At 42.9% G+C, this 26,261-nt stretch overlaps 1 protein-coding gene across 1 annotated transcript in view; it reads left to right on the top strand.

Moving 5' to 3' along the window:
* RNF115 (ring finger protein 115) overlaps positions 1-26,261 on the top strand; it is a 766,070-nt gene that overhangs the window by 411,793 nt on the left and 328,016 nt on the right. The window contains exon 7 of the mRNA XM_044079986.1: positions 22,315-22,387. Coding sequence (XP_043935921.1) covers positions 22,315-22,387 — 73 coding nt within the window. The remainder of the gene's footprint in view (positions 1-22,314; positions 22,388-26,261) is intronic.

Raw genomic sequence — 26,261 nt, 5'->3', positions numbered from 1 at the left:
CATCATTTGATCAAGTTTAACGAAGAGTTCTCTTGGTGCCACTCCCTATGGTTACTCTAGGCATTGGTCCAACTACTCCTCCATTAATGTCTCCATTACCAGTCTGCCCCTCAGATCTGGTTCCCACAGGTCTGAATCCCCCCCCCCCCCAAGTGCACCTCTGTTGGAGCACAATTTTCCCACTTTAATCTCTGTCAGCTTCCCTTGTTCTCATGACTCCAATTCATTCAGATCAGGATGAGCATCAGAGCTGAAGCACTGGCACTGTAGCCTGGGGGATACAGTCTACTCTGAAGTTATAGGAGCTGTCTACCTATCGGGGCTTCAGCTCTAGATATCTTGGGTCCAAGGTCATCTTTGGAGCTGATGTTGGTCGAGGTGGGGGGGGGTGGGTTGTTCCTTCAGATGGGAGGGATGTTCTGTCAACTCTGATCGTGGCCTCTGCTTTTGAGGTATTTGAAAAGGTTTTGTCTTGTCCAAGAAGTCAGGTGCTACTTTCAAGTTTGAACCCTTCCCAACATCTTTTGAATCCTGCAACTCATTTTGCATCTTAAGATCGATGGGGACAGTCACTTCCATTAATATTGGAGGGTACTTGACACTCAAGGGCCCAGTCTGATTTGGACCTGTGTCCTGGATTCCCCCAAGACAAGGTCCTAGGAAACAGGACATGTAAATGGAAACATCTAGACTCTTTTCTCCAGGGTCTGTTACAGAAGAGATTGATCTGGATGAAGGTAAAGGTTCCCCAAGATCTCCTCTAGAAGATGTCACCTTTGGTGATGTCCTAGAATTGATGAAGCGGTGATGGGGTTGGTCCACCAAATCCCTTTAACCAGACTGTTGTGTGTTCCTCTAATTCTTTGGTACTGGCTCATCCATGACCAGGCTGGTACCGCCCACTGATACCCTTGTAGACCTAGTGGCTGAGAGAGCCTGGAAGAATCATGATTTAGAGGAACCCATCCCAAAAAGAGAAAAAAAAAACAGGATTTTGATAGCCCTGAAAGGTAGAAAACACTGGAGCAAATGTCCAGTGATAGACGCCATGGTAGTAACAGCAGCCACTAAAAGGGAACTGTCAGAGGACAGTTTTTCTGTCCATCCCCCAACAGGTATGCTTCAGTGACCTTTGTACTCAGAGCAGTCTTGTTTACATGACATGTTTTCAGAGGGACCATACCAAGGAACCTGCCAGTGAATGTTCAGAAAGCAGTGGACTCCCCCACTGCCTGCCTTTCATCAGTCTGTGTTCATGAGTCTGCTTTCCGATGCAGCTGATGGCACAACCAAGGCAATGGGTCAGTATGCTTGGATGTGCCTTTGCAAATTTGCAGAAGGCTTTACGACATCCTTTTTCAGTATCCCTTTTGATAGTTCCATACTTTACTGACCCAAAGTCAAAGAAATGGGTTAACAGGCATGAATAAGACAGTAAAATCCTGTCTGCTGTTGGGATCCACTTCACTCCCTAAAGGAACATTTGTAGCAACCGGTGGGGGGGGGGGGTAACAAGATGTGGTTCAGAAACTCACAGGGTCATCAGCAGGGCACGCCTGGAGACAGGACCTCCCAAGCCACAGGGAGAGGCTACTCAAGCAGACTGCCCTAGGGGCAGAGGTGGACCACACAGTCAAAAGTTTGCAGTCCCTTTATCGAGAAAATCCCATCAGCACTCTTGAAAAGTTTCCTGACTACTGTACTCTGGAAGCAGTTGCGGGTCACTTATCTTTGTACCTGCAAGCCTAGCAAAATATTACAGCGGATTCTTGGAAGCTAAGGATAGTCACCAAAGACTATTCCATTCCCTTTTCTAATTCTCCTAAGGAAAAAAAAAAAAAAAAGATTCCTGATATAACACCTAGCCAGTTGGAGTCTGCGCAGACGTTTTCAAGTTGCTAGAAAAAGTCACCCAGCGGGTCAACCAAGACCAGTTAGAATATGGAGTATCTTCAGGGTTCTGTTTGGTTCCAGAGAAGAAAAGGGGCCTCAGGTCCACCTTGGACCAAAGTCATATCAATCAATTCATAAGAGACAGAATTCTGGATTGTCACAGTTAAGTCCGTATTGTCTCTTCAGAGAGAGGACAATTGGATATGCTTTATAGATCTCCAAGGCACCTACTACTACATAAAAATATAGACTCTCTCCAGGAGATTTTTCCATTTTCAGCTGGGAGCCAGTCTTTTTCAGTTCAGAGCACCACCATTCCATCTAATCCCCCCCCCCCCGGGTGTTCACAAAAATTAAGCAGTGGTAGCAGCTCACCTCTGACTGCAGGGGATCCAGGTCTTCCCTATCTAGATGATTGGCTCATCACTGCTACTTCTGGTTTGGCATCAGGAACTCTTGCTTCACCTTGTACAGAAACTGAGGATTTCAATCAATCAGTCCAGAAGTCCAGTCTCCCCCACACAGCACATAGTTTATTGGGTGTCACCTCAACACCGTTCCTCAAATTGCCAAGCTTCCAGACACCAGAGTACTTTGTTTATGTGGTGGCCACATTGGTCATTCAACATTTGCTTCCACAAGCAAGATTAATCTGTTTGCAAAGCTAGATGACCTCTATGATTACATTAGTTCACTAGCAAAGTACCACACGAGGGCACTACAGTGGACTCTCATTTCGATCGTTTGCAAACTCTTCACCCCACTCATACCAGGAATCGCCTCACATGTTTGTAAAGACCATATCAAAATGTGGATGACCTTCTCATCAGGGACGGAAGGACAGGCCCCTGGCCACAGTAACCACTGACACTTCTCTTTGAAATGCCCCCCCAACACAGAAGGAAAGATGGTTCAAGGTGCTTGGTCATGCTTAGATGCCAGTCTTCTCTTCATGCCAACATATTGGATAAGAGTGGTCTTCCTAGCATTGCAGCATTCCAGGACTCCCTCCCAAAGGGTGTGATTTCCATTCAGACTGCCAGCATGGTAGTAGTCTGGTATATCAAACAGAGTGGAACCAGCTCCTACCCATTTTACCTGGAAGCTGTAAGAGTGTGGCAGTGGGTGATGTCTTCCCATCATTTTCTTATAGCAACGCACATCCCAGGGACGTCTAATGTACTAGCAGACAAGCTGAGCAAGTAAATTCTTCTACCTCATTAGTGGTCCCTCAGTCACAGTGGCAACACAGTTTTTCAACCTCTGGGGCCAACATTGCTGTGATCTATTCACCTCGTACCTAAACAAGTGCAACAGTTACTTTGCCTTGATCCCTTCACAAGGACAGTGACCAAGGGATGATCTAGTTCCCACTTGGCTCCCAGATCTTCTCTATGCCTTTCCTCCAATATCCCTATTAACAAAATTCATTCAGAAAGCCAGAAATTGTAAGACCAGAGTGATCCTCATTGCCCTGTTTTGGCTTGGCAGGTTTGGTTTCCCTTCCTGTGGCTTCATTTGCTACATCCTCCATGGGTGTTTGATCTGAATCCAGTTCTTCTGAGTCACCCATCAAGATTGCCTGCACTGAATCTAAAAGCTCTGACGTTAACCTAATGGTTCCTCCAATTCTAACAATAGCCAGAGATGCCAGATGTGTTCTTTAGTTGTCAACGTTATTTCTGACTCTCAGAAACAGTCCACCAAAAAGATATAGCAAACAAGTGGAAAAATTCTTTATTTGGGTCTCATTGGAGGGATTAGGCCCATTCTCTGCACTTCTTCCATTGATTTTGGTGAGCTTTTTCAGAAAGGCTTTAGTTTCTCTACTATAAGTAGAGATGGCTGCCGTCTAAAATTTTTGTTGGGGACAATGACACTTCTGTAGCCTTTCTTAAAATTGTAAAGTCGTCCTGAAGTGCACTTTCTGACTTGGATCTCTGATCAGAAACTGAGTTCCTCCATGGGATATCAGGATTATGCTTCAAGCTTTGACCCAAACCCTCTTTGAGCCAACATATTCACTAGACTTGAAATTTGTTCCCTGGAAAACTTTTTTTGTTGTTGTTGCTATTTTGCCATTACCTCTGCTAGATGAATTTGAGTTGCAAACATGCGTGCAAAGCACCATATTTGTTTTTATTACAAAAAAAAAAAAAAAAAAAGGAAAGCGAGAGAGAGTAGCCTTGACAACAAATTATTTTTTTCGGCCAAAGGTAGCATCGAAGCAGATCTGAATCTGTCATTTGAATTTTCATTCATTTTTTTCCCCTCAAGATTCTCAGAGGAGTGTATGCTATAAATTCTAGATGTTTATCAATAGCTCAGATTATGTTTGCTTAAGACCAAGAATATCAGAAAGTCATACCAGCTATACTTATTCTTTTCCAAGTCAAAGTTGAGTAAAAGTACATCAGTAGTCACATTTTCTAAGCAACTATCAACATGCATTTAATTTGTTTATAATAAACCGTGCTTGCTTTTGCAAACAAAACCAAGGGCTCATTCTACAAGAGCAGTGCCTGCTACTTTGGCCTTCATGAAGACAGTCTCCATTTGGTCCACTGCCTTCACCTTACATAACCCATTGTAAATTGGATGTGCAGTCCAAACTGTGTTCTTCTTTTGGCTCCACTGTTGTCAAGAATGTCCTTCCTTGGTACCACCTGGGTGTTCCTCAGCTTGGGAGTAGACAGCATTGGATACAAAAGTTATGTACTTGGCATAACAATAGATCCATGTTTCCATTTCGTCCGGTTCAACATTCCTCCCTCTTTCTCCCTTCCAGTATTAACATCTAATCACCAAAAACTAACAAAACAAGCAAACAGAATTTATTAACAGCAAAACCATAAAACAATTGATCACCATTCCATAAGCACTCTCGTCTAATTAAGACTTATTCAGACTGAATGTATCACAACCTCTCACAGCATTTTGTACATTTACTAATCAGACATTTCACACATCAGTTAGATAATTAACTAATTAAACAACTGAAGCCTGCATTAATGTTCAAGCTTCTTCCTTTTCAAAAAAAAAAAAAAAATCTTAAAATTTTCTTTATCGTTTAGCCCAGAGGGGCTGCTGGCATCTAATTTCAATTGCCAATATTCCCTCCATCATAACTCATCTTCAACATCTAATCTTTTAACAAAGTCAAATACATGATCTAACACTAAAGGCTTATGCAAACCTTTGCATCTTGCATTAAAGTAATATTTACCCCATGCATTGTTAGTATCTCTCTTCTCAATGGCATATACATGCTCGTATATCCTATGATTTAACCCCCTAGTAGTTCTCCTCACATAATAGGCTGGGCAGGCTGAGCAGATAGCCAAACTACAAACTTGGATGTGCATGAATAATACCCTTGAACAAATATTTTATTTTGATTAATAACATTCTCTATGGCCACTTTTAAATAACTACAATATTTAGAATTATACTGTTGATATATAGTTTTTTTACTCTATTTAACTGCGATGGTGGTACTGCGGTAGCGTTGTCGCCTCACAGTTAGACGTTGCCCGTTCGATTCTCAGTTAAAGCGTCTACTGTGTGACGACATGCGTGAATGGGCGTTCCTTCGTTGAAGGTTGTGCGTTAGGCCCGGCAAGCCAGCATGTAAAACTCTACTGCCAATCATTAGCGGACCGGAGATCCGCTGTGGCGACCCCTAACCGGGAAAAGCCGAAAGACACACACACGCACTCTATTTAATATTTTTATAACATGTTAGTTTGAAAAATGTGTTTTAAATTCTCCCTGCTTTTGTTTACAAAAGTGGATTATTCTCGCACTCTTTTTTCTTAAGCTACACAAGATCTTCCTGTTCCGTTCACAGTATTCTTAATATGCTTCCCATCCAAAGAATTTTGCACTAATATTCCCATCCTATAATTGTCCAAATTACTGTTATCTATTCTTACAGCATTCATCTCATTTTTCAAACTTAATGCCTTCAAACCACTGCTCTATGATCTTTTTTGGGTAACACCTAACTAAAAACTTTGAACTCAAAGCTTTCCCCTCCTTTAAAAATAAATCCTCTCCCTTCCACTATTGTCTCAGAGAGCTACTGGTGATTGGATTCACCTTATCTGAGACCCTGTCTGAGTTTCTGCATGCTGTACCTTCCTTTTCCATGTGTCGCTTAGCATCTATATGCTTTAGTTTTTAAGTCTAGATAGTAACTGGATACGTCAGCAAACTCAATCTGAGGTACTTTGATGGAATGGAGGGAATTGTGGGTAGGGGAGAATTCAGAGCCTCAGATCCACAGCTTCATAAAAAGGTGCCAAGGTCGGATCCAACAACCAAAGTTCGAGCTGGATGAAGATGAGACCAAAGGAACCTATCATCATGGTAAGTACATAACTTTCATATTTTTAAAAGATGCTTCTTATCTTCCTATTGCTACAGAATTCAGACATTTTCTAAGATTCTGTTAGTTTGTTCTCTGCATTACCCTTTGGTCCATCTTCTGCTTTAAGGCTGTTTATATAGTATAAAAGCACCTGTGATAGCCCATTGCAGACTACAGGGTGTTCACATTTTTTTTTCTTATTTCAATTACTTATCTTTGCAGAGGCTTTTTCAAAATGCCAGAAGTTGATTACTTTGGTAAGAAATCTCCTTTTCAACCTGGATTTCCAAAGGTCATGCAAGAATTCACTCTCATTCTTTGCACAGGATAGTGTTCCTAGGTTGCCTTCTGGGCAAATCCATTCAGAGAGCCTTTCTGCACAAGAAAAAGTGGATTTGTATCCTATATCTCTTCCTGAACTTTTCCATTCAAAGACTTCAGCCAAAGAATTTCTCAGGATTTTGGTGTTCGTAGCATCTATGATTTTTTCTAAAAACAGTATGGTACCAGCATCTTCATCCCTTGTCTTTTTTCAGAGTCCAGTGATGTGCTTTGTAAAAGGAAGATTTGCTGTGGCAGTGAGTCCAGATAAGAGTCCATATTGTCCCTTCTCCCTGCCAATTCTAGCATAATGTCTAACAAGATGCATCATATGGTGCATGGGGTGCTATGTCTGTGGGTATAAAAGTGCAGGGTCTGTGAAGCAAACAAGACCGACCAAAACACGAAACTGTTTAGGAGATGTTGGCAGTATTAAATGTGCTCAAATCTCTACCATCTATGGTCTTCAGGACTTCTGCTAGTCATTGCAGACAACATCACAGTAATGTGGTACATAAGTAGGGAGGGTACCAGATCTTACCCTCTGTGCAGGCTAGCTATGATTGGTTGGTAGGTAAAAATGCAGTACATTTTCACCTTCCAAGCTTCCTGGATTCTAGAAGACCAAAATATTGTGGCAGACAAGCAGAGAAGGGCCAGGATGGACGCTAGAAATTGAATGGGGGGATGAGTCTTCAGGGTTTCGTCCATTTATGGAGAATCTTCGGGTAGATCTATTTGCCTCAAGTGAAAACAGGTAACTAAAGAAGTTATTTTCCAGGATTCCATGCAATCAAACCTTGAAGACAGATACCTTTTCATTTCTTTGGATGGGAATGTTCCTGTATGCTTTTTCCACCCTTTCCATTGTAAAGTGCCCTTCTGAAGGTTTATAGGTTGGTACTAGGCTATCAGCCCTAGGGCCTATACAAGCATAGCCAAACAATTCCCCAGATATTTCTTCCCACAATATTTACTTCCTGGACCCCTGTCCAGCAGGGCGACTGACATGATCCCCGGGGTGAATTTCCCATCACCCATCCAATCGTCAAGGTTCCTTTTGAAGAGAGGACCAAAGAGGCACTCTGCTTGACATGTATGGGAAGTCTATTCCAGCGTATGGGGAGTCTCTGGGTCAGGAACCTATCCCTCCAGCATGTTTTGTTCATTGTGATGACGAGGCTTAGATACCTGGAGCTTGTGGCTCTGAGGGATTGGGATTTCTTTAAGTGGAGCATGTACAACAGCTCAGAGTTTGACATGGCCTTGTATGTTAAGCAGAGATCGCCTCTGAGTAGACAATAATGCCACAGAATATAGCTGGAGTTTTTTTAGACGGTCAGCATAGGGCATCTGCTTTAGGCCTATGATTCTTTTAGTGAGGTTTTTATGCTGCCTTTCCAGCTGTTGCAGATGTCTTGTGAGGTACATACCAAAGGGGGTGTTGTACTCTATAATGGGTCTAATGAGGGATGAGAACAGTGGGACAGTGACCTCCTTTTTTCTGGATGAAAAGCCCTTGGTGATGAGGTGTTCCACATAGGATTTCCTGACTGTTGGGGCGATGTGGTTATCGAAGGTGAGACCACTGTCCCTGTGTCCCTAAGTCTGTCATCACACTTTCGGTGTTTAGTGTACTGCCACCTATGTGGTAATTCATGGGTACATGTTTTTTCCCCAAAGGGGATAACTATACATTTCTTGGCATTAAGCTTGAGCCCATGGCTCTGGCATCAAACATCTGTTTCTGTAAGGCCCTTTTGTAGAATATACACATCATTTGGGGATACAATAATGGCACCCAGTTTGCAGTCATTTGAGAACTTTGTTAGCCAGAAGTACCTTAGTGTTGGTCTGTTCTTCAGAGAAGTAGATGCCAAACGAGCGGTCCCAGGACTGAACCCTGAGGTACTCCACTTGTCTGGAGCTGGATTTGGAGTCAGCTACTTTTACAGTCTGGGTTCTGTCAGTATGCCAGTTGGCAACCCATCGAGTGATGTAGGGATTTATGCCCAGCTTAGTAACTTTATCTAGGATTCCAGAGTGGAGGATGGTGTCGAAGGCCTTGGCAAGGTCCAGATAGGCTGTGTGAACTGCCTTACCCTCATCCACAGCTCTGGAGACTGATTCAAAGTAGTCAGTCAAGTTCAGGAGACAAGATCGGCCCTTCACGAACCCAAACTGGATGGGGGTCCAGTGTTTGAAGGTTGCCAATGTCTTTGTTTATAAGTTCCATGCCCTTGCAGACCAGGCTCATCCGACTGGGATGGTAATTCCTAGGATCCAAGGTGGATCCCCCCCTTGTGGAGTGGAATAACTGTTGCTGTGCGCCACTCAGTGGGCACGAATCCTGAGGTGAGGATATGATTATACATGACATTTAGGTGAGGTGCCAGTTCATTTTGTAGTTCATGTAGTACACAGCCCGGGATGTCATCTGATCCCATGGATGCTGTATTTTTAGCTTTGGACAGTGCAGTTTCTACCTGTGTGGCTGTGATTACCAGAATTTGGCAATCTTTTGGTATTGAGATGGGCTCTTTAGGAGGTAAGAGGGGGCTGAAGTTGGCACTAAATTGATCTGCCAGGATACTGGCAGTATCCTTGGGATCAGTATATTTAATGCCATTCTGTTGTAGCTCAGAACAGATCTGAGCATTGCTATTTAGATTCTTGACATAACTGTAGAATGCCTTGTGGTTGAAGGATTCTCCAAAAAGTTATCCCTTCTGGCCCAGGCAACAGTGGATGTTCATCGTGTTTCACTGTTGCAGTCCTTACAAAATGGGTTATCCAGCTCCCGGTAGCCCACAGTTGGCCAGAATACCAAAGTCCTTGGTATATGACGTTGGCTGAGCTTCGGTTTAGGTCTGGGGTCAGGACGTTGGGTACAAAGGAAGGCAGCCGATGCCATTTACTCAGTCTTTTTTGCCGCGGAGCCTGAAGCAGAAGCTGAGTACCTTCTTTTTGTATTCAGACTGCTTAGTTGAAGACATCCTCAAATAAGTACCCCATTGGGGATCCTCTTTTCTTGCTTTAATGAATGTCAGAGAAAGTTAATAACTGTCTTGCCTGTGGAAAACTGATTCCGCACAGTGATTTTCACTCCTCTTGTATCACTTGTTTGGGCCTTGTGCACGCCGTCCCTAATTGCGTTCTTTGTGCCTCTTTCAACCCGCGTACCATTTGCCGTAGAGCTAGGATCTTGTTCAGGCATTTCGGAGTTTGGCCTAAGTTCGTCTGTATGGCGTCTGGTCTCCCGTCTTCAGATGTACCTAAGAAGCGCAAGGATGAGGACTGCGACAGGCTTCGGGTCAAATTAACCAACAACATCCCTGTTAAACAGGTTGTTGGCCCAGCAGTAGTCAGTGAGGTGCTTTCTTTGCCCTTGCAGCCCGCGGATGTTCAGCATCAGGCATCTGCAGAGACCTCTTCTGAGTCCTCTATGCCGCAGGCTTCCACTTCGTCTTCTGACCCACTGCCAGTCGCCGCCTCTGATGGATCTGGAGCTGCTAAGCAGGTGCCGGCTTCTGAGGCCCCTTTTCTCCACCCGGAGACCAGATCCAGACCAACGGCCTTGATTCAGACTACGGTGGCTAGGTTTCCTGAGTCCCTCCAGCTTTCTAGCATGCCTTCCAGCCAGAAATTTACTCCAAAGTAGGCGCTGGCCTCCCCACAAATGCCTCCGTCTCAGATAATAAAGATGGTTAGTGATCTATTGACCTTTATCAGGGGCTGTCAGCTCCCTCCTTCTAAGAGGGCTAGGGAACTGTCCTCAGAAGTTTTGTCTGCCTCAGACTCTGAGATCTCTAGCACTACTGCTGATGAAGAGGGAAACTCCCAACTTATTTCTGTTTTTGAGGATTCTGATGCGGAAGACTCCATTCCATTGGCCTCTCCCCTCCAGAATATTTTTCTTTTGGAGATCCTCTGAATACTCTTAGGGAGCATTTCAAATGAGAAAGTCAGGACTACCGTCGGTCTAAGAAACTGATTAGGGAATTCCTGGATTTGCCACAGCATAAGCCTTTGGCTATCCCTCCAGTTTTGGAAGTTGATGATGATGTTTTCATGGAGAATTCTTTGACTCCTAATTCTGTTCCTCCTACTCCCAGAAAGCCTGACTGGTATTAGAGTTCCTAATTCTCATAAGTTCCTTTTTAGGAATCCTACTACTGATCCAGAGATTTTCTCAGGGCCCTAAAGGTGTTAAAGCCATGGTTGCTAAAAATCCTGGTCCTTCTGACAGGGAATCTAGGGCCTTGGATAGATGGGGTAAAAAGGTTTATACTTTCTCCACCCTAGCTATTAGGTCTGTTAATTGTCTTTTTCATATGCTTAAGTATCAGCAGCATACTTTGGAGGCCATTAAGGCTAAAATTGCTGGTGTTCCTTCCCTGATGGAGGGTAAGGACATGCAAGATTTATTGAATTCTGCCACTCTTGTCACTAAACATTCTCTACATTGTGGTTTTGACACTTTGGAGGCTTCTTGCAGGGTAGCTGCCACTGGTTCTGTTATTAGAAGACATGCTTGGCTCAGGGAACAGCCCCCTTTCTGAACCTGTCAAATTTAAATTGCTGGATGTACTTTTGCATAAAGGCAATCTTTTTGGTAGCAAAGCAGAAGAGGTGTTGAACAAGTTGGAGGATAAGGCCAAATCTATGCAAACTGTTAGAGTTTCTGCAAGTTTGGCCTCCTCGTTTTAGTAGGCATTATCCTTCTAAGAATTGGACTTTTCCTGACCCTAGTAAACAGGGTCGCTCTAGGCCTAGGGGTTTACAAGTCTTCTAGGGGACAGACTTCCACCCCTCAAAAGGCTAAGCACTGGCAGGCTTCCTCTTCAAAATCGGGGAGTTCTAAGCAAACTTCCCAAAGCAAGCATTCCCAATGACTGGCCTTCCCCTGCCTGTCCCTGTGGGCCCAGGGTTTCCTTTGGGGGGAAGGTTAGCCATTTTTTCAGATGTCTGGTACATCATCACAGACGACAAATGGGTGCTCAAAATAGTATCCCAAGGCTACAAGTTCTCTTTTCATACCTTCCCAGTCCACCAAGGATACCCAGATATTCTACTACATCTAAGGGCAGAAGCAGAAAAACAAGTTAGTTTGCTGCACCTGGGAGCAATAGAGCCAGTTCCTGCACTACAGATAGGCTAGGGTTTTTACTCTAGACTTTTCCTAGTTCCCAAAAAAGGGGGCACCTGGCGCCCTATTCTGGATTTGTCCATTCTAAACACTTTTCTGGTGATTCCCAAATTCATAATGCTCACTCTTCAGCAGTTGTTGCCAATGCTGGCCAAGGATTCCTGGATGGTGACTTTGGATCTCAAAGAAGCTTATCTGCACATCCCAATAAGGGAAAGCTGCAGGCAGATGTTCGTGTTTCACTGTTGCAGTCATTACAATTGGGGTTATCTTGCTGGCAGGCTACCCGCAGTTGGCCTGAGTTCCAAAGTCTAGATCCGGCGTCGGTTGCTGTCGCCTCCTCCCTGACGTTAGTGCGCCAGGGGTATAAAAGATGCAGCCGATGCCATTTTCTTCAGTCTTTCTTGCCGCGAGGTGCCCGAAGCAAAAGCAGTTCACAAGTGCTGGTTGGCTGACTCCTGAGATTTTCCAAACTCGTTCCCTCTCAAGAGATAATATTCCTGGGTGCAAGCTTAAGTACAACTGCCCAGATGGCTTATCTCACACCAGACAAACACAGACAACTGACTACTTATTTCAAAATGTTGGCAACAAAGACCCAGTTATCTGCAAGAAAAATTCTGCAGGCTTTGGGCTTCATGGCATCCTGCATTCTAATTCCATATGCAAGACTGCATATGAGGAAACTTCAATGGTATCTAAAAAGTGTTTGGACTCAACATTGCCACAGCCTGGAAATAGTAATTACCCTTATTCCCTGCCTGCAACAGGAGTTTCGATGGTGGGCAAAAGCCTGTCACCACAACACGGGACAGCAATTCACCTTACCCACAGCCAGGCAGACATTGACAACAGATGCATCAGATTATGCCTGGGGGGCACACATGGTAGGAAGATGTATTCAGGGCACATGGTCCGCAAGTTAAATGCATCTACATATCAATCAAAAAGAGATGCTAGCAGTTCAAAATGCCCTGACTGCCTTCAAGGAGATACTTTATCCAGGACAACTACTGATGAAGACGGACAATACCACAGTCATATGTGGTACATAAATAAGCAAAGGGGCACATATTCCTACTCCCTCTGCAGACTAGCCATGAACTTGTGGGGCACAGCAATGACTTATCAAGTACATCTGCAAGCACAATTCCTGCCAGGAAGGATAAACGCTCTGGCAGATGAACTAAGCAGAAACCTAATGGATCCCCACGAGTGGAAATTGGATCCACAAGTCTTCAGCATGATAACAAGGAACTGGGGATGCCTGGACATAGACCTATTTGCCTCTCCTCACAATTGCCAACTACAAAGATTCTGCACAAGGACTTATCACAAGCAAGCATGGAAAGTGGATGCTCTATCTTTCAGATGGAAAAACCTAACAGTATATGCCTTTCCTCCTCTGCCTCTCCTCCCCAAGGTACTCCTCAAGGTCAGACAAGAGAAGCCAAAAATGATTCTAATTGCCCCAGACTGGCCCCGTCAGCACTGGTACCCAATCCTAAAGAGTTTGTCCCGATGCCCATCTTGGTCACTACCTCAAATTCCTCACTTTTTGACTCAGCAAGACAGTTGGATACTGCACAGCCAGCTGAGGACCCGAAACCTGGCAGCATGGCGGATAATGTAGCCATTCAAGACGCACCTCTTTCTAAAGCAGTTATGGATGTTATTTTGGAGGCCAGGAGGCCTAGCACCAGAAAGTCTTATGCAGAAAAATGGAAGAGATTCTGTGCTTGGAAGCAGGCACAAGGTATTGACACAATTGTTCCAAATATTCCTCAGATTTTGCAATACTTAACTGAGATGCTGGATAAAGGCCTTTCCTTTTCATCCATTAAAATTCATGCCTCTGCCATTTCAGCTCATTACAATACAGAACCACCTATTTTTTCTCATCCATTACTAAGACAGTACCTCAGAGGGGCCAAAAACATAAGACCCCCAAGGAGAGCACCAATACCTGCATGGGACCTCAACTATGTCTTGGAAAAACTTACACTGCCTCCCTTTGAGCCAGCCTCTGCAGCTGATATAAAGTTCTTTTCCTGGAAAACAGCTCTGCTCCTAGCAATAACCTCTGCTAGACGAGTCTCAGAGTTACAGGCACTCATGGCTGTGGAACCTTTTATCATTTTCCATCCTGACAGGGTTTCTCTGAGGACAAACCCTATATTTATGCCTCAGGTAGTGACCAGTATGGCCCTTAACCAAACAATTCACTTGCCTACCTTTTACCCAAGGAATACCCAAACCCACAGAATAAGGGTGAGAGACTTCTGCATTCTTTGGACATTCACAGACAGCTACGCTTCTACTTGTACAGAACCAAAGCTTTTAGAAAGACTGAACAACAACTAGTAGCATATGCTGCAGGATCACAAGGAAAGCCTATCTCAAAGCAGACTATTTCAAAGTCGTAAGCCACTGCATTCCTTTCTGCTATTCACAGCATGGCAAATCAGTGCCTAAGGGCATTAGGCCACATTCCACCAGAGCAGCAGCCACTTCAGCAGCCTTTCTCAGAGGAGTACCAACCAAAGACATCTTAGAGGCTGCAACTTGGAGTTCATTGCATACTTTTACAAAGCACTATCACTTATCTCTCTATTCTAAATCCAGGGCAGGCTTTGCCACTGCAGTTCTGCAGGGCCTAATAGCCTCTCCTAATCCTATTTATCACCAGCCTCCCAACCATAGCTTTGGGACTCAACCCAATTGTAATGACTGCAACAGTGAAACACGAACATAGTACAGTTGTGTACCTACCATAAATGTAGATGTTCGAGTGTATTCACTGTTGCAGTCCAGGTTACCCTCCCTCCATCCCCCTTTTCCTTGCTGGGACTTATCTGTACTTTTCTATTCTATACAACCTATGTGGTGTATTTGCTTGTAGATGAAGGAAAGTTGTTTTTTTGGTTATGCATGCTTTTTGGCATTTGTGAGCCTACCATTTTAGGGGCACCTGACATCTGGGGCAAGAAAAACTGAAGAAAATGGCGTCTGCTGCATCTTTTATACCCATGGCGCACTGACGTCGGGGAGGAGGCGACAGCAACTGGTGCCGGACCTAGACTTTGGAACTCAGGCCGACTGAGGGTAGCCTGCCAGCAGGATAACCTCAATTGTAATGACTGCAACAGTGAATACACTCAAACATCTACATTTATGGTAGGTACACAACTGTACTTTCTTTCACTTCAGGGCAGGGAACAGGCACTTCCAATTCTCTGCACTGCCCTTTGGCTCATCTGCTGCTCCCAGAGTTTTTACAAAATGCCTGGCTCCAGTCATTGCTTTTTGCAAGCAAAGAAACATTCAAATCTACCCTTACTTGGATGATTGTCTTATTCAGGTGAACTTTCCAGAGGAACTTCTAAAGGATTTGGACTTTGTAAAGAATCTTCTCACCTCTTTGGGCTACACTATCAATGAAAAGTCAAAATTGGTACCCACCAGGAAGATTGTATTCCTGGGAGCAAGTCGGAACACAGCCGCCCAGATGGTATCCCTCCCTCAGGAGAAATAAATGGATATTTCAAATTGCTTCAAGAATTTGGCAAGCATGACCCAGCTCTCTGCAATGTAATTCCTGCAAGCCCTGGGTTTCATGGCGTCTTGTATTCTGATGATTCCATATGCCAGACTGCATACGAGGAAAATATAATGGTACCTCAGAAACCTTTGGTGTCAGCACACTCAGGATTTAGACTTGATTCTTCCTCTGATTCCCTGCCTGCAGATGGAGTTCCTTTGGTGAGAGACGGCCTGTGCACAGAACAAAGGCCTGCCTTTCTGTCCACCTCCTGCCAGCCAGATTCTCATCATAGATGCCTTGGATTACACTTGGGGTGCACATCTAGAAGGCAGATGCATTCAGGGGACTTGGAACTGTCATCAGGTTCATTTGCACATACATCTGAAAGAATTGATGGCAGTCCAGTAGGCCTTGATGGCTTTCAAGCATCTTCTCTCTCCTGGTACTCTTCTAGTCAGGACAGACAACACCACAATCATGGTACATCAACAAGCAGGGAGGGAATCACTCTTACCCCCTGTGCAGACAAAGCACGATACTATGGTCCATGGCAGCTTCCATGGGGATTCATCTGATAGCTCAGCTTCTTCCAGGAAGGCTCAACACCTTGGCGGACCGGTTGAGCAGGCAGGTCCTGGATAGTCATGAGTAGCAACTAAACAAGACCATCTTCTTTCGCATCATTCAGTGTTGGGGCACTCCCCAGGTGGACCTCTTCTCATCTCCTACCAACCACCTTCTTCCAACTTTTTGCACCAGGGATCATCGCGATAAAGCTTGGAAAGTGGATGCTCTGTCCTTCCCCTGGACACAGCTCTCGATCTATGCATTCCTTCCTCTGCCGCTTCTTCCCAGAGTACTGTTAAAGATAAGGGATGAAAAACCAAAGGCCATCATCATAACTCCAGACTGACCCAGGCAACGTTGGTATCCACTACTTCGCAGTCTCTCCCAGTCTCAGCCTTGGCATCTTCCCCGATACCAGATCTCTTGGTTCAGGAGTGGGGGGAGATTCTGCATCCTCTTCTTCAGACTCTGCATTTGGCAGCCTGGCTCATAATTTAAACCTTTCCCAACAGGTGGTTGAGGTCCTTCGTGAGGCCAGGAGGCCTAGTACTAGGAAATCTTGCGCAGATAAGTGGAAAAGATTTTCTATTTGGATGCAGACTAGAGGGGAAAACCCTTCTCAATCTACTCTTCCTCCTATTCCTGACTATCTGGCAGGCTTGCTTAATGGCGGACTTTCCTTTTCTTCTATCAAGATTCATGCTTCAGCTATTTCTGCTCATTGTTCCTTTGAGCAACCCATTTTCTCTCATCCCTTGATGAAACAGTTCCTCAGGGGAGCTAGCAATTTAAAGCCTCTCAAAAGGGCACCTACTCCTGCTTGGGATCTTAATTTTGTACTTGAAAAACTTACTTTGCCTCCTTTTGAACCAGCTGCCTCAGCAGATTTGAAGTTTCTTTCCTGGAAAACTGCCTTTCTCTTGGCTATTACTTCAGCTAGAAGAGTTTCTGAGCTGCAGGCCTTAATGGCAGTAGAGCCTTTTTATCATCTTCCATGTGGATAGGGTTTCTCTTCGAACTAATCTTTCTTTTATGCCTAAGGTGGTTTCTGGCCTGTCTCTCTCTTAACCAGTCTATCCACCTGTCTACCTTTTTTCCTAATTCTCAGAATAAAGGGGAAACCTTACTGCATTTCTCTGGATGTGCATAGACAGCTTAGATTTTACCTGGACAGGACTAAACCTTTTTAAAAGTCTGATCAGTTGTTGGTCAGTTTTGCTCTTGGAGTTCAGGGCAAAGCTATTTCTAAACAGACCATTTCTAAGTGAAGATTGCTCATTGTATTCACTTTTGTTATTTACAGCATGGCAAGGTTTCCTCCAAAGAGTATTAGGACCCATTCTACTAGAGCAGCCTCTATCTCAACAGCTTTTTAAAGAGGTGTACCTACTAGGGACATCCTGGAAGCAGCTACCTGGACTTCTGTCCACACTTTCACAAAGCATTACAATTTACCCTTGTTTTCTAAGTCCAAGGCTGGTTTTGCCACTGCATTGTTGCAGGGCATACTTACCAACCCTTAAACAGTGGGCATTCCTCCTCCCTTTTATTTTTTCCTGGGCTTTGGGAATCTACCCATTTTGTAAGGACTGCAACAGTGAAACACGATGAACATAGTACAGTTGTGTAATAAATGTAGATGTTAGAGTGTATTCACTGTTGCAGTCCTAGTTTCTCCACCCTTCCATCCCCCTTTTTTCCTAGGCACAGACTGGACTTTTCCTTTACTGGTCTTGCCTTTTTTTGGGGGACTCCTGACAGTTAAGGCAAGAAAAACTGAGGAAATGTCATCGGCTGCCTTCCTTTGTACCTGATGTCAGGGCTAAACCGAAGGCAGCCGTCATATACCAAGGACTTTGGTATTCTGGCCGACTGTGGGCTACCGGGAGCCGGATAACCCATTTTGTCAGGACTGCAACAGTGAATACACTCAAATATCTACATTTATGGTAAGTGTACACAACTGTACTTTCTCCCTTATGAAATCAGACAAAGGCAATTACACAGGCGTCGTTATAGAATGGATCTGTTCCAAGAAGGCTGCGGATGTTACACCAAACCTGAAGCTATTGCAACCAACTGCCTGAAAGATTAAATTTTGATATCTAGAAGGCATTTTTTTTCATGAAGATAAACAGCAGGTATTAAAGGAGGTCTAGAATCCTGCTATGAGGAAAGCATATTTTGGTAAATGGCTACAATTTTTAGTTTGTGCTACACTTGAAACCAGATCCCTTTTAGTACTTTGGTAACATTTGGATTTGCAGTGTTTGTGTAAATTATCCTATGGCCTTTCTTACTGCTGTGTCCAAGGTTCATCTCTCAGCCTTTTCAGCATGTTTGCTCATTGATTCTCCCCTTTCAGTGCAGTTTCTGGTTAATACAAAAACTCTTTCAAGAAAATCTTTTGTCCACACAGATGGCATCTACTTGGGATCTGTTCTGGGGAACATTAGCACACTCTCTCTTTTAACCAGCTCATGAGGTTGTCTTAAGGTTCATGACTTGGTAAACACTCTTACTGCTTTTGCAAATATCAGAACTATGTCTGCGTTGCTAACTCTTATGGTAGATCATCCCTTTTATGTGTTCCATAAAGAAGGGATTTCTTTATGAACAAATCATCCTTTTAGGCCTAAAGTGGTTCCAAAGTTTTACTTTGTAGGTCAAGCTATCTGTCGCCATGCGTTCTTTCTAGATCCTAAACGGAAGACTGGATTCTTCATACTCTGGTTGTGCCTAGACAACTCTAGTATTGTCTTGACAGAAGTAAATCCTTCAGTAAAGCTTTACAACTTAATTATCTCATATGAAGGGAAGAAATAAGAGCAACCCATATCAAAATGGACCATTTTCAAATGGTTAACTGTTGCTTTTCTTTTTCTTATTCCGACCCATAATAGGATACTTCAGGGAGGGTCAAGGCTCTTTCTACCCAGGTATTTGCTTCTTTCATTGCTTTTTGGAATGGTGGACTTTACATGCAACTGCTTGATTCTCTTTACATCCTTTTACAAAGCAGTATAGACTAGATTTCCTTTTCTATATCTGTTTTTAGGACCATTTTCTAGGGGCTCCTGGACCCTCATCCTTCCCAATCCTAATTTCTGTAAGCTATGGCAAAAGTCCCATGTTGCTAAGGGTACTGCAGAAGTGATTTAATGAATGACTGTAGTATAGTTGTGTAAGTAAACTTACCTTAACAGTAGATGTTGGAATTAATCATTGCTGCAGTAAGCCACTCCATCCCTCCAACTTATATTTCTATGTTGTATTGCCAGAGTGAGGACTTTTTTAAATGTATTCCTAACATTTACATTTTTTTTTTATCAGGACCCTTACCTCCTATTTCTGAGTTGGTAAGAAAGTCCTGAAGTTTTTTGGCACCCATTTTTCTGTTTTTCTCCCTTGACATTTTATGTGCCAGCTGTCTGGAAGGTGGCAAAAAGCTTTGGAAGGCTGGCCAGTTGTTATATCCTTTGCATGATATAACCCATATTGCTACGATTACTGCAGAGGTGACTTATTTGAACATCTTCTATTACAGTAAATGTGCTGATCAGACCCATTATAGAGTACAGCACTCAACATTTAGTGTGTCTTAACATATCAACAAACTTAAACAGCCCCAGTGATTCCTAAAGAAAAATATCTCTGGCCCTAAGTACCTTTGTTACTAGGAAAGACTGAAAGCACTGTCCCTGTACTCTGTGGCTTATAGACTCCTAGGGATGGGGGGTTGAGGGGGAATTTGTGCCTTGGTTACTGTGCCATTAGAGATCCAGTAGATCTCAATCTCCTAAATGTCATTAAATTATGTGGTTCCGCTATTAACCCTTCATTAGCAAATAAGCAGAATGTAGTGGAAAGATAGAGATTAATCGTTAAGCACCTCCCCTTTCTGGAATAAACTACCTCTGCAGGTTTTACAGTGTGACTCTATCTTCTTTCAACCTAAACCTAGACTACTGGATGGATGCTGTCAAGTTTACACCAAGACTAACTGGCCTCTCCCTCCTGGAGAAAGGTGAAGCCTGAGGGGTGCATAGTGACGAGGCTTACATGGTCTTTGGATTGAAGGCCTTGAAACTCTTATAGAACTTTTGAGTACTGCATCTGCAAACCCCATTGAGAAACAAATTTTGTCCTTTAAGACTTAATGTTCATGAGAATAGGTTGGCCAAATAAGCTGCTAGGGCCTGTTTGCTCAGTGGTGTTGGTTTGTCTTGAAGTGCATTGTTCTAAGTAGCATTCACCTTTGCATGATGCATCTTGGAAGTTCTTGGGAGTTTCATGCTGTTGTGTGATGCAGTCATTTGGTAGTATTCACTTCAACTAAACATGTTTGTGTTAATCTCAAATGTAATATATGGTTGTATAGGAGCCTGCATTCTGAGCTCTAGCTCATGGTAATCCTTCGGCTCCTTCTAACCCTGATAGTTGGGCTAAATCCCAAGCAGTACCCAAAGACTAGTTAAGTAGGATTCCTTACATCAGGTAATGAAAATGTTCTTACCTTAGTTGATGAGATGTCCCTTCTTATTTGATAAGAAGTACCTTTTCACCATACCCCTGTGCATGATTGGTTCTCTTGAATGCTATTGAAATTTCATGCAAGTCAGGCAAGTATGTATTCTGCTACATGTTTAACATTGACCTGCCAGGTTTGAGTGGTTATTTTTAATTTAAAGGAGAGAGGTGCTTGCCAGGGGCATAAAATGAACTAGCAGGTTTTGAAAATGAATATGCTTGCTTATGTAACTCATACCTTGCATCACAGCATTTCTTAACAAGGCTCTTAGACTGATTGCAGCATTTTTCTGTGAAAAGGCTCAATTCTGATTTGCTTGAGGGGATAATACCCGGTGAAAGAGGAGCTTTACCGTAGATCAGTTAATAAAATAAGAACATACCCATTATATCCATAAAGTGACTCCCCGTGGTGGATCCCAAGTAGCCTTCCATCATCGCCATTTGGTTGGGCAGCCTGTCATTGCAGCATTGACTTTTAAAGTTACTTTTAATTTGAGCAGGTATTTAGTTGTGTATTTGTTAATTTTGTGTCATGTCTTATAGAAAGTGCTCTTAATGGTTAGGAGTTGTCTTGCAGAGTTTGTGACTCAGCTTTATGTAATTTGTATGGAGACTCATTCTGCACTGGGAGGATGTGTGCATTACCCCAAACCCAGATGTTGAAGCATCCAAGAAAAATTCTGAACGCTGTTTGGATGTGGGGATGATCCCAGTCAGTGAGACCCATGAGGGGAGTCCCCTCCTACATCTCCCCTCATCGATCTAATATGCTAAGAAGGTGCAGTTATTTTTCTGGCATTTGTAGTGTTCATTATTCAGTGACCCCCCCCCCCCCCCCCGTCTCATTCTCTTTTTAAATGTATGGATTTTTAATGCCACATTTCTGGGCGTAGGTTTCAACAAAAAATGATTGCTGTATGGTGAATGTTTGAAATTAATTATACTTAGAATTAGAATGTTTGAAATCAAGCATTCATAGGAGACAGAGGACTTGACTGATTTGTATCTTGTTGATAGGGTTGAGGCATTGCGGTGAGATACTTGGTAAGGAAGTATGTCCAGTATGGTAGACAGAATCTATGAAATATGTGAAACGCATCAGCTGAGTCATATGTATGCAGGATACAAAGTGCACTGAATAGATCCTAACTTAAAATGATTTATTAATTTTTTTCAATGGGTTGTCATACCCATTTACATTCCTGTTTGGAGTATGCACGTCCTACATAATGTTCCTTTGTATTGCAGGTCAAATTTCACAGAACCACATGGAAAACTAAATATTTTGCCTTATTGTATATTCCATGTTTCTTGGTAGTACAACCCTGGAGTTGGAATATATTAGAGGGATACAGTAGTTTGCTCACTGTGTATGATGTTTCATAATGTCCTTGTGCTACTTTCATTTTTATGAGCTGTTATATTCAGCAACCATTGTTTTGGATACCCTTGGTATACCTTGACAGTCACCTGTCATTCAAGAATTTCTTGCTGAGGTGAATGCCTTCTGCAGCTGTACTTGAAATGTCATGTACATAACTCTACTTCCATGTGTTCTGCATCAGTGATAAGTGTGGTGCGCTTCACCATTGTGTTCCATAAGTCAAGCTTGATTTACCACACATTGCCTTCTATGTTGTAATATGCAGGTGTAAAATCTGATGACAGTAAATATACATTAGTGTTATGTGCTTGGAACATTTTTGAAAGAATTCTGAATGCATCACTGCCCTTAAGCTTTGGATCTTTTAGCTAGAGGAAGCTTTACTGTAAAAGTTGTATAGCTTTGATTGATGCAAGTCCTCAAAAAATATCATTGCCGATTAAAGTTTGATTCAGATACAAGGTATGTACATTAACACCTGGTTTACCTGCAAACATTTGACTGGATTTCAAATAGTGTTTTTAGTGCTACTTTACTTTTGTGTTTTGAAGGAGCGGGATGTTGCACTCAAACCCTGGAGATTATGCTTGGGGGCAAAGCGGCCTAGATGCAGTCATTACACAGGTGAGTGAGGTGGATTGTTTGTTCAGCATTTGGGTTGAGAGAGAACCACCCTTGTTAACAGGATGAATCATGCAACAGTATGCACAAGCTAAATTTTAAAATGCCTTAGTTTTTTATCAGATGAGTAAAGACAGGTGCATTAAATGTGCTTACTTAGAAATGCTACCTTTATTTGTATACATTTATGGTTTGTAAATCGAAACAAAATCAGTTTCCAGGCTTTTTCTTGCGTCTGTACTGACAATTTGAGGGACAGGTCTGTATTTGGACCAACACTGCTTCTTTACAGAAACTGGTATAGGTGTCTCACTGGAAAGTTGCATGTTATGCCTGGTATGTGCTTACAGTGTTTGGACCATGCTGCTATGGACTACTGACAGCAAAAGATTGTATCACTGCTTCAGCAGGAGTACACATACTGCTTATACTCCCTTACTCATTGGAATTTCAGCACTGAAGGCATCTGATCTGCAACCAGCAGAACAGTGACATTTATTACAAATGAAGATCTGGCACTCAGACCAGTACATGCTGAGATCAGAGTAATGGATATTGTCATTAAGGCACGGTTGCAGTATTCTTTATATCTGAGACTTCAGTGGAACTGTTCATCTGGAAACGTAAAAAATCATACACATCAATAGACTGTTCAGCATTATTTCATACATAAAACATTTCAAGCACAAGCATTAATGCCCTTCTAGCTTGCCAGTGTACCAGAGCAGTTTCCATAATATGTGTCCAGGCTGTTAAACTAGTGCTTGCTTTAATGTTGTTTGATAGTCTGTTCTATACATCAGTTACTCTGTCAGAACACTTCACATTCCAATAAACTTTTCTGCGTAGGTTGTCTGATTCTCTACTACTTTTTGATAATCTAAGCATTCCCAGAGGTCATTGTCTCTAAATGCTGTATACATTTGAATAAGGTTTCCTCTTAAATATCTATACGAGACACTATACAAGTTCAAATGTTTTATTCTTTTGTAATAACTTCAATTTTCACATCCATAAATGCCCTTGGTATATTTCTGCTGTACCCTTTCTAGTTTACTCATGCTTGTTTTCGTATAGGTTTCCATACTGGTATTCCATAGTAAAGTTTGGGTCTAATATAACTAACTAACAATGACTTCATCATTTCTGAATTCCCTAGACTTTACAATTCTTTTAATGCAACAAATATTTCTGCAATTATCTTTAACCAATTGAATGATATGATTAGAAAAGCTCAAAGCTGGATCTACAGTTTCAGTCACTGTGTGTTTGTATTAACTATTCACCTTCAGTTTGTCTTCCAAAACTCATATGCTTAGTTATTGACGTATTTGTCAGCATATTATTATCTTGTGTCCAGTTTGTCAGTTTAGTCATATTCTTTTGTAGACCTGCCCTTTCTGTAACGCACACAGTTAACTCGTTTTCATGTCATCTGCCCAGTTAAACAGTTGCTCTATGAGGTGCTCTTCATATGCAAAAGATAGATCTGAAAGATATAGTATGAAAATATGGACCTAGGATACTGCCCTGTGGGGGAGATGCCCTGACTGTAACCTTGAATTTCACTTTCCAGTTGCTGTATGATGCTTGCTGTGTCCTATTTGTAAGGCATACAGCTGTCTATCTTAGCAAGAGTACATGAATACTTGGTTGTTCTATTTTATTGATCAGTGTTTTGTCTATGACCCTGTCAAATGTCGAAATTAAATCTATAGTAAATTACATCACAGCACAAGTTTTCATTCATAACTGTTATATTATACAACATCATGTTACAGGTGGTAATAGATCTGTTTTCAACATATGCATGCTGATATGTATGGTTTCAAGTCCCAACCTTTCCAGTTCTGATATTTTATCCAATATAACCTTCTTCGTTATATTTCCAGAACATGAAAGAAAATAAATGGGTCTATATGATTCTGGATTTGTCCTACTTCCCTTTCCCTTAAAGACGGGTTTAACAAGTGCATGTCTCCAATCATGAGGAATCTCTCCATACCTATATGACCTATTAAATAACTGATATAATGGCACTGTTAAGTTCATGGCAACGTCTGTTTGACTCTGGGTTTGTCCTACTTCCCTTTCCCTTAAAGGCAGGTTTAACAAGTTCATGTCCTAGTGTACTTAAATATTCTCACTGTAATTTTAGCACATATAGATGTCCTATATACCAGGCCAGTCTTCAAGAGCTGAGGAGCCTTTTCTTGGCACACATCCAACATGCTAGTTCATAGGTTCATACTAGGCTATCTACCTTAGGGCATTTGTAAGCCTAGCCAGAGTGTGTTTGGCTTTCGCCACCCATTTTAAATGAATTTTACCATGCCCTTTTTCGAGGTTAGTTTACTGTGCCTCTGTCTAACAGTGTCACAGAAGTGATACCCGGGGTAGACCTACCATCTCCCATCCACTCATCAAGATTCCTCTTGAAGAGAGTCACTGAGGGACTCTGCCTAACCTAGACTGGGATTTTATTCCAGAGTGAAGGTAGCCTGTGGGTTGTGAATCTGTCCCTCCGGCATGTCCTATTTATTTCAGTGCTGAGGTTCAAGTCTCTCGAGCGCGTAGCTCGATGGGATTTGGATTTTCTGAGGTGCAGCATGCCCATTAATTCCGGGTTGGACATGGCTTTATACGTCAGGCACAGATCGCCTCTGAGCAGGCAATATGCCACTGTGTAGAGCTGGAGTTTCTTTAACCGGGCAGTATATGGCATCTGTTTGAGCCCTTTGATCCTCTTGGTGAGGTACTTTTGGGCTCTTTCCAGTTGCTGCAGGTGTCTGGTAAGGTACATCCCAAAAGGGGCATTGTACTCAATTATGCGCCTGATGAGGGATGAGTAAAGAGGCACGATGACCTCCCCTGATCTAGATGTGAATCCCTTCATGATTAGGTGGGCTGCATAAAATGTTTTTCTAACCACTTTGGCCACGTGGTTGTCGAATGAGAGATTGCTATCAACTTGGGTCCCCAGGTCCCTAATTACTTCTTCCGTGCCAATGGATTACCACCTATGTGGTAATTTGTGGGCACTTTGTTTTTGCCAAAGGGGATGACTATACAGTTTTTGGCGTTTAGCTTGAGGCCATGGCTCTGGCACCAGTTGTCTGTTTCTATGTGGCCCTTTTGTAGGATGCTTGTGTCTGCTGAAGAGTCGATTATGGCGCCCAGTTTGCAGTCATCTGCAAACTTAGTCAGACACAGTCCTTCCGTGTTAGCTTGTACCTCTGAGAAATATATACCGAACAAGAGAGGTCCCAGGACTGAGCCTTGTGGGATGCCACTTGTAACTGGTTTGGAGTCTGACATGGCTCCAGCAATTCTAACCATGTGGGTTCTGTCTTTGAGCCAGTTTGCAACCCATCTAGTGACATAGGGGTTTATATTTAAGCTGGTGAGCTTATCTATAATGCCTCAGTGGGGTATTGTATCGAAGGCTTTTGCAAGGTCCAGGTAAGCTGTGTGGACCACCTTCCCCTCGTCAGTGGCCTTGGTGACTGTTTCAAAGAAATCGACCAGGTTTAAGAGGCAGGATCTGCCCTTAACAAAGCCGAACTGGGTAGGATCCAGTGTCTGTAGGTCCCCAATATCTTTATTTATGAGGTCCATGATGATCCTTTCCATAGCTTTGCAGACCAAGATAGTCAAGCTTATGGGGCGATAGTTTCCAGGATCCGTTGAGGCACCACCTTTGTGGAGAGGGACCACTGTTGCTGTACGCCACTCTTTGGGTACATATCCTGTAGTAAGGCTGAGACTGAACAGTAGTTTTATGTTTGGGTTTAGTTCTTCTTGGAGTTCATGTAGGACGCAGCCCGGGACACCGTCTGGTCCCATTGATGCTGTGTCAAAAGGCGACATACACTTG

The sequence above is a fragment of the Protopterus annectens genome, chromosome 8.part0 (assembly GCF_019279795.1).
Source record: "Protopterus annectens isolate FY-2018-M chromosome 8.part0, PAN1.0, whole genome shotgun sequence".
Taxonomy (NCBI): domain Eukaryota; kingdom Metazoa; phylum Chordata; order Ceratodontiformes; family Protopteridae; genus Protopterus; species Protopterus annectens.
This window is presented reverse-complemented; position numbering and strand designations above follow the sequence as displayed.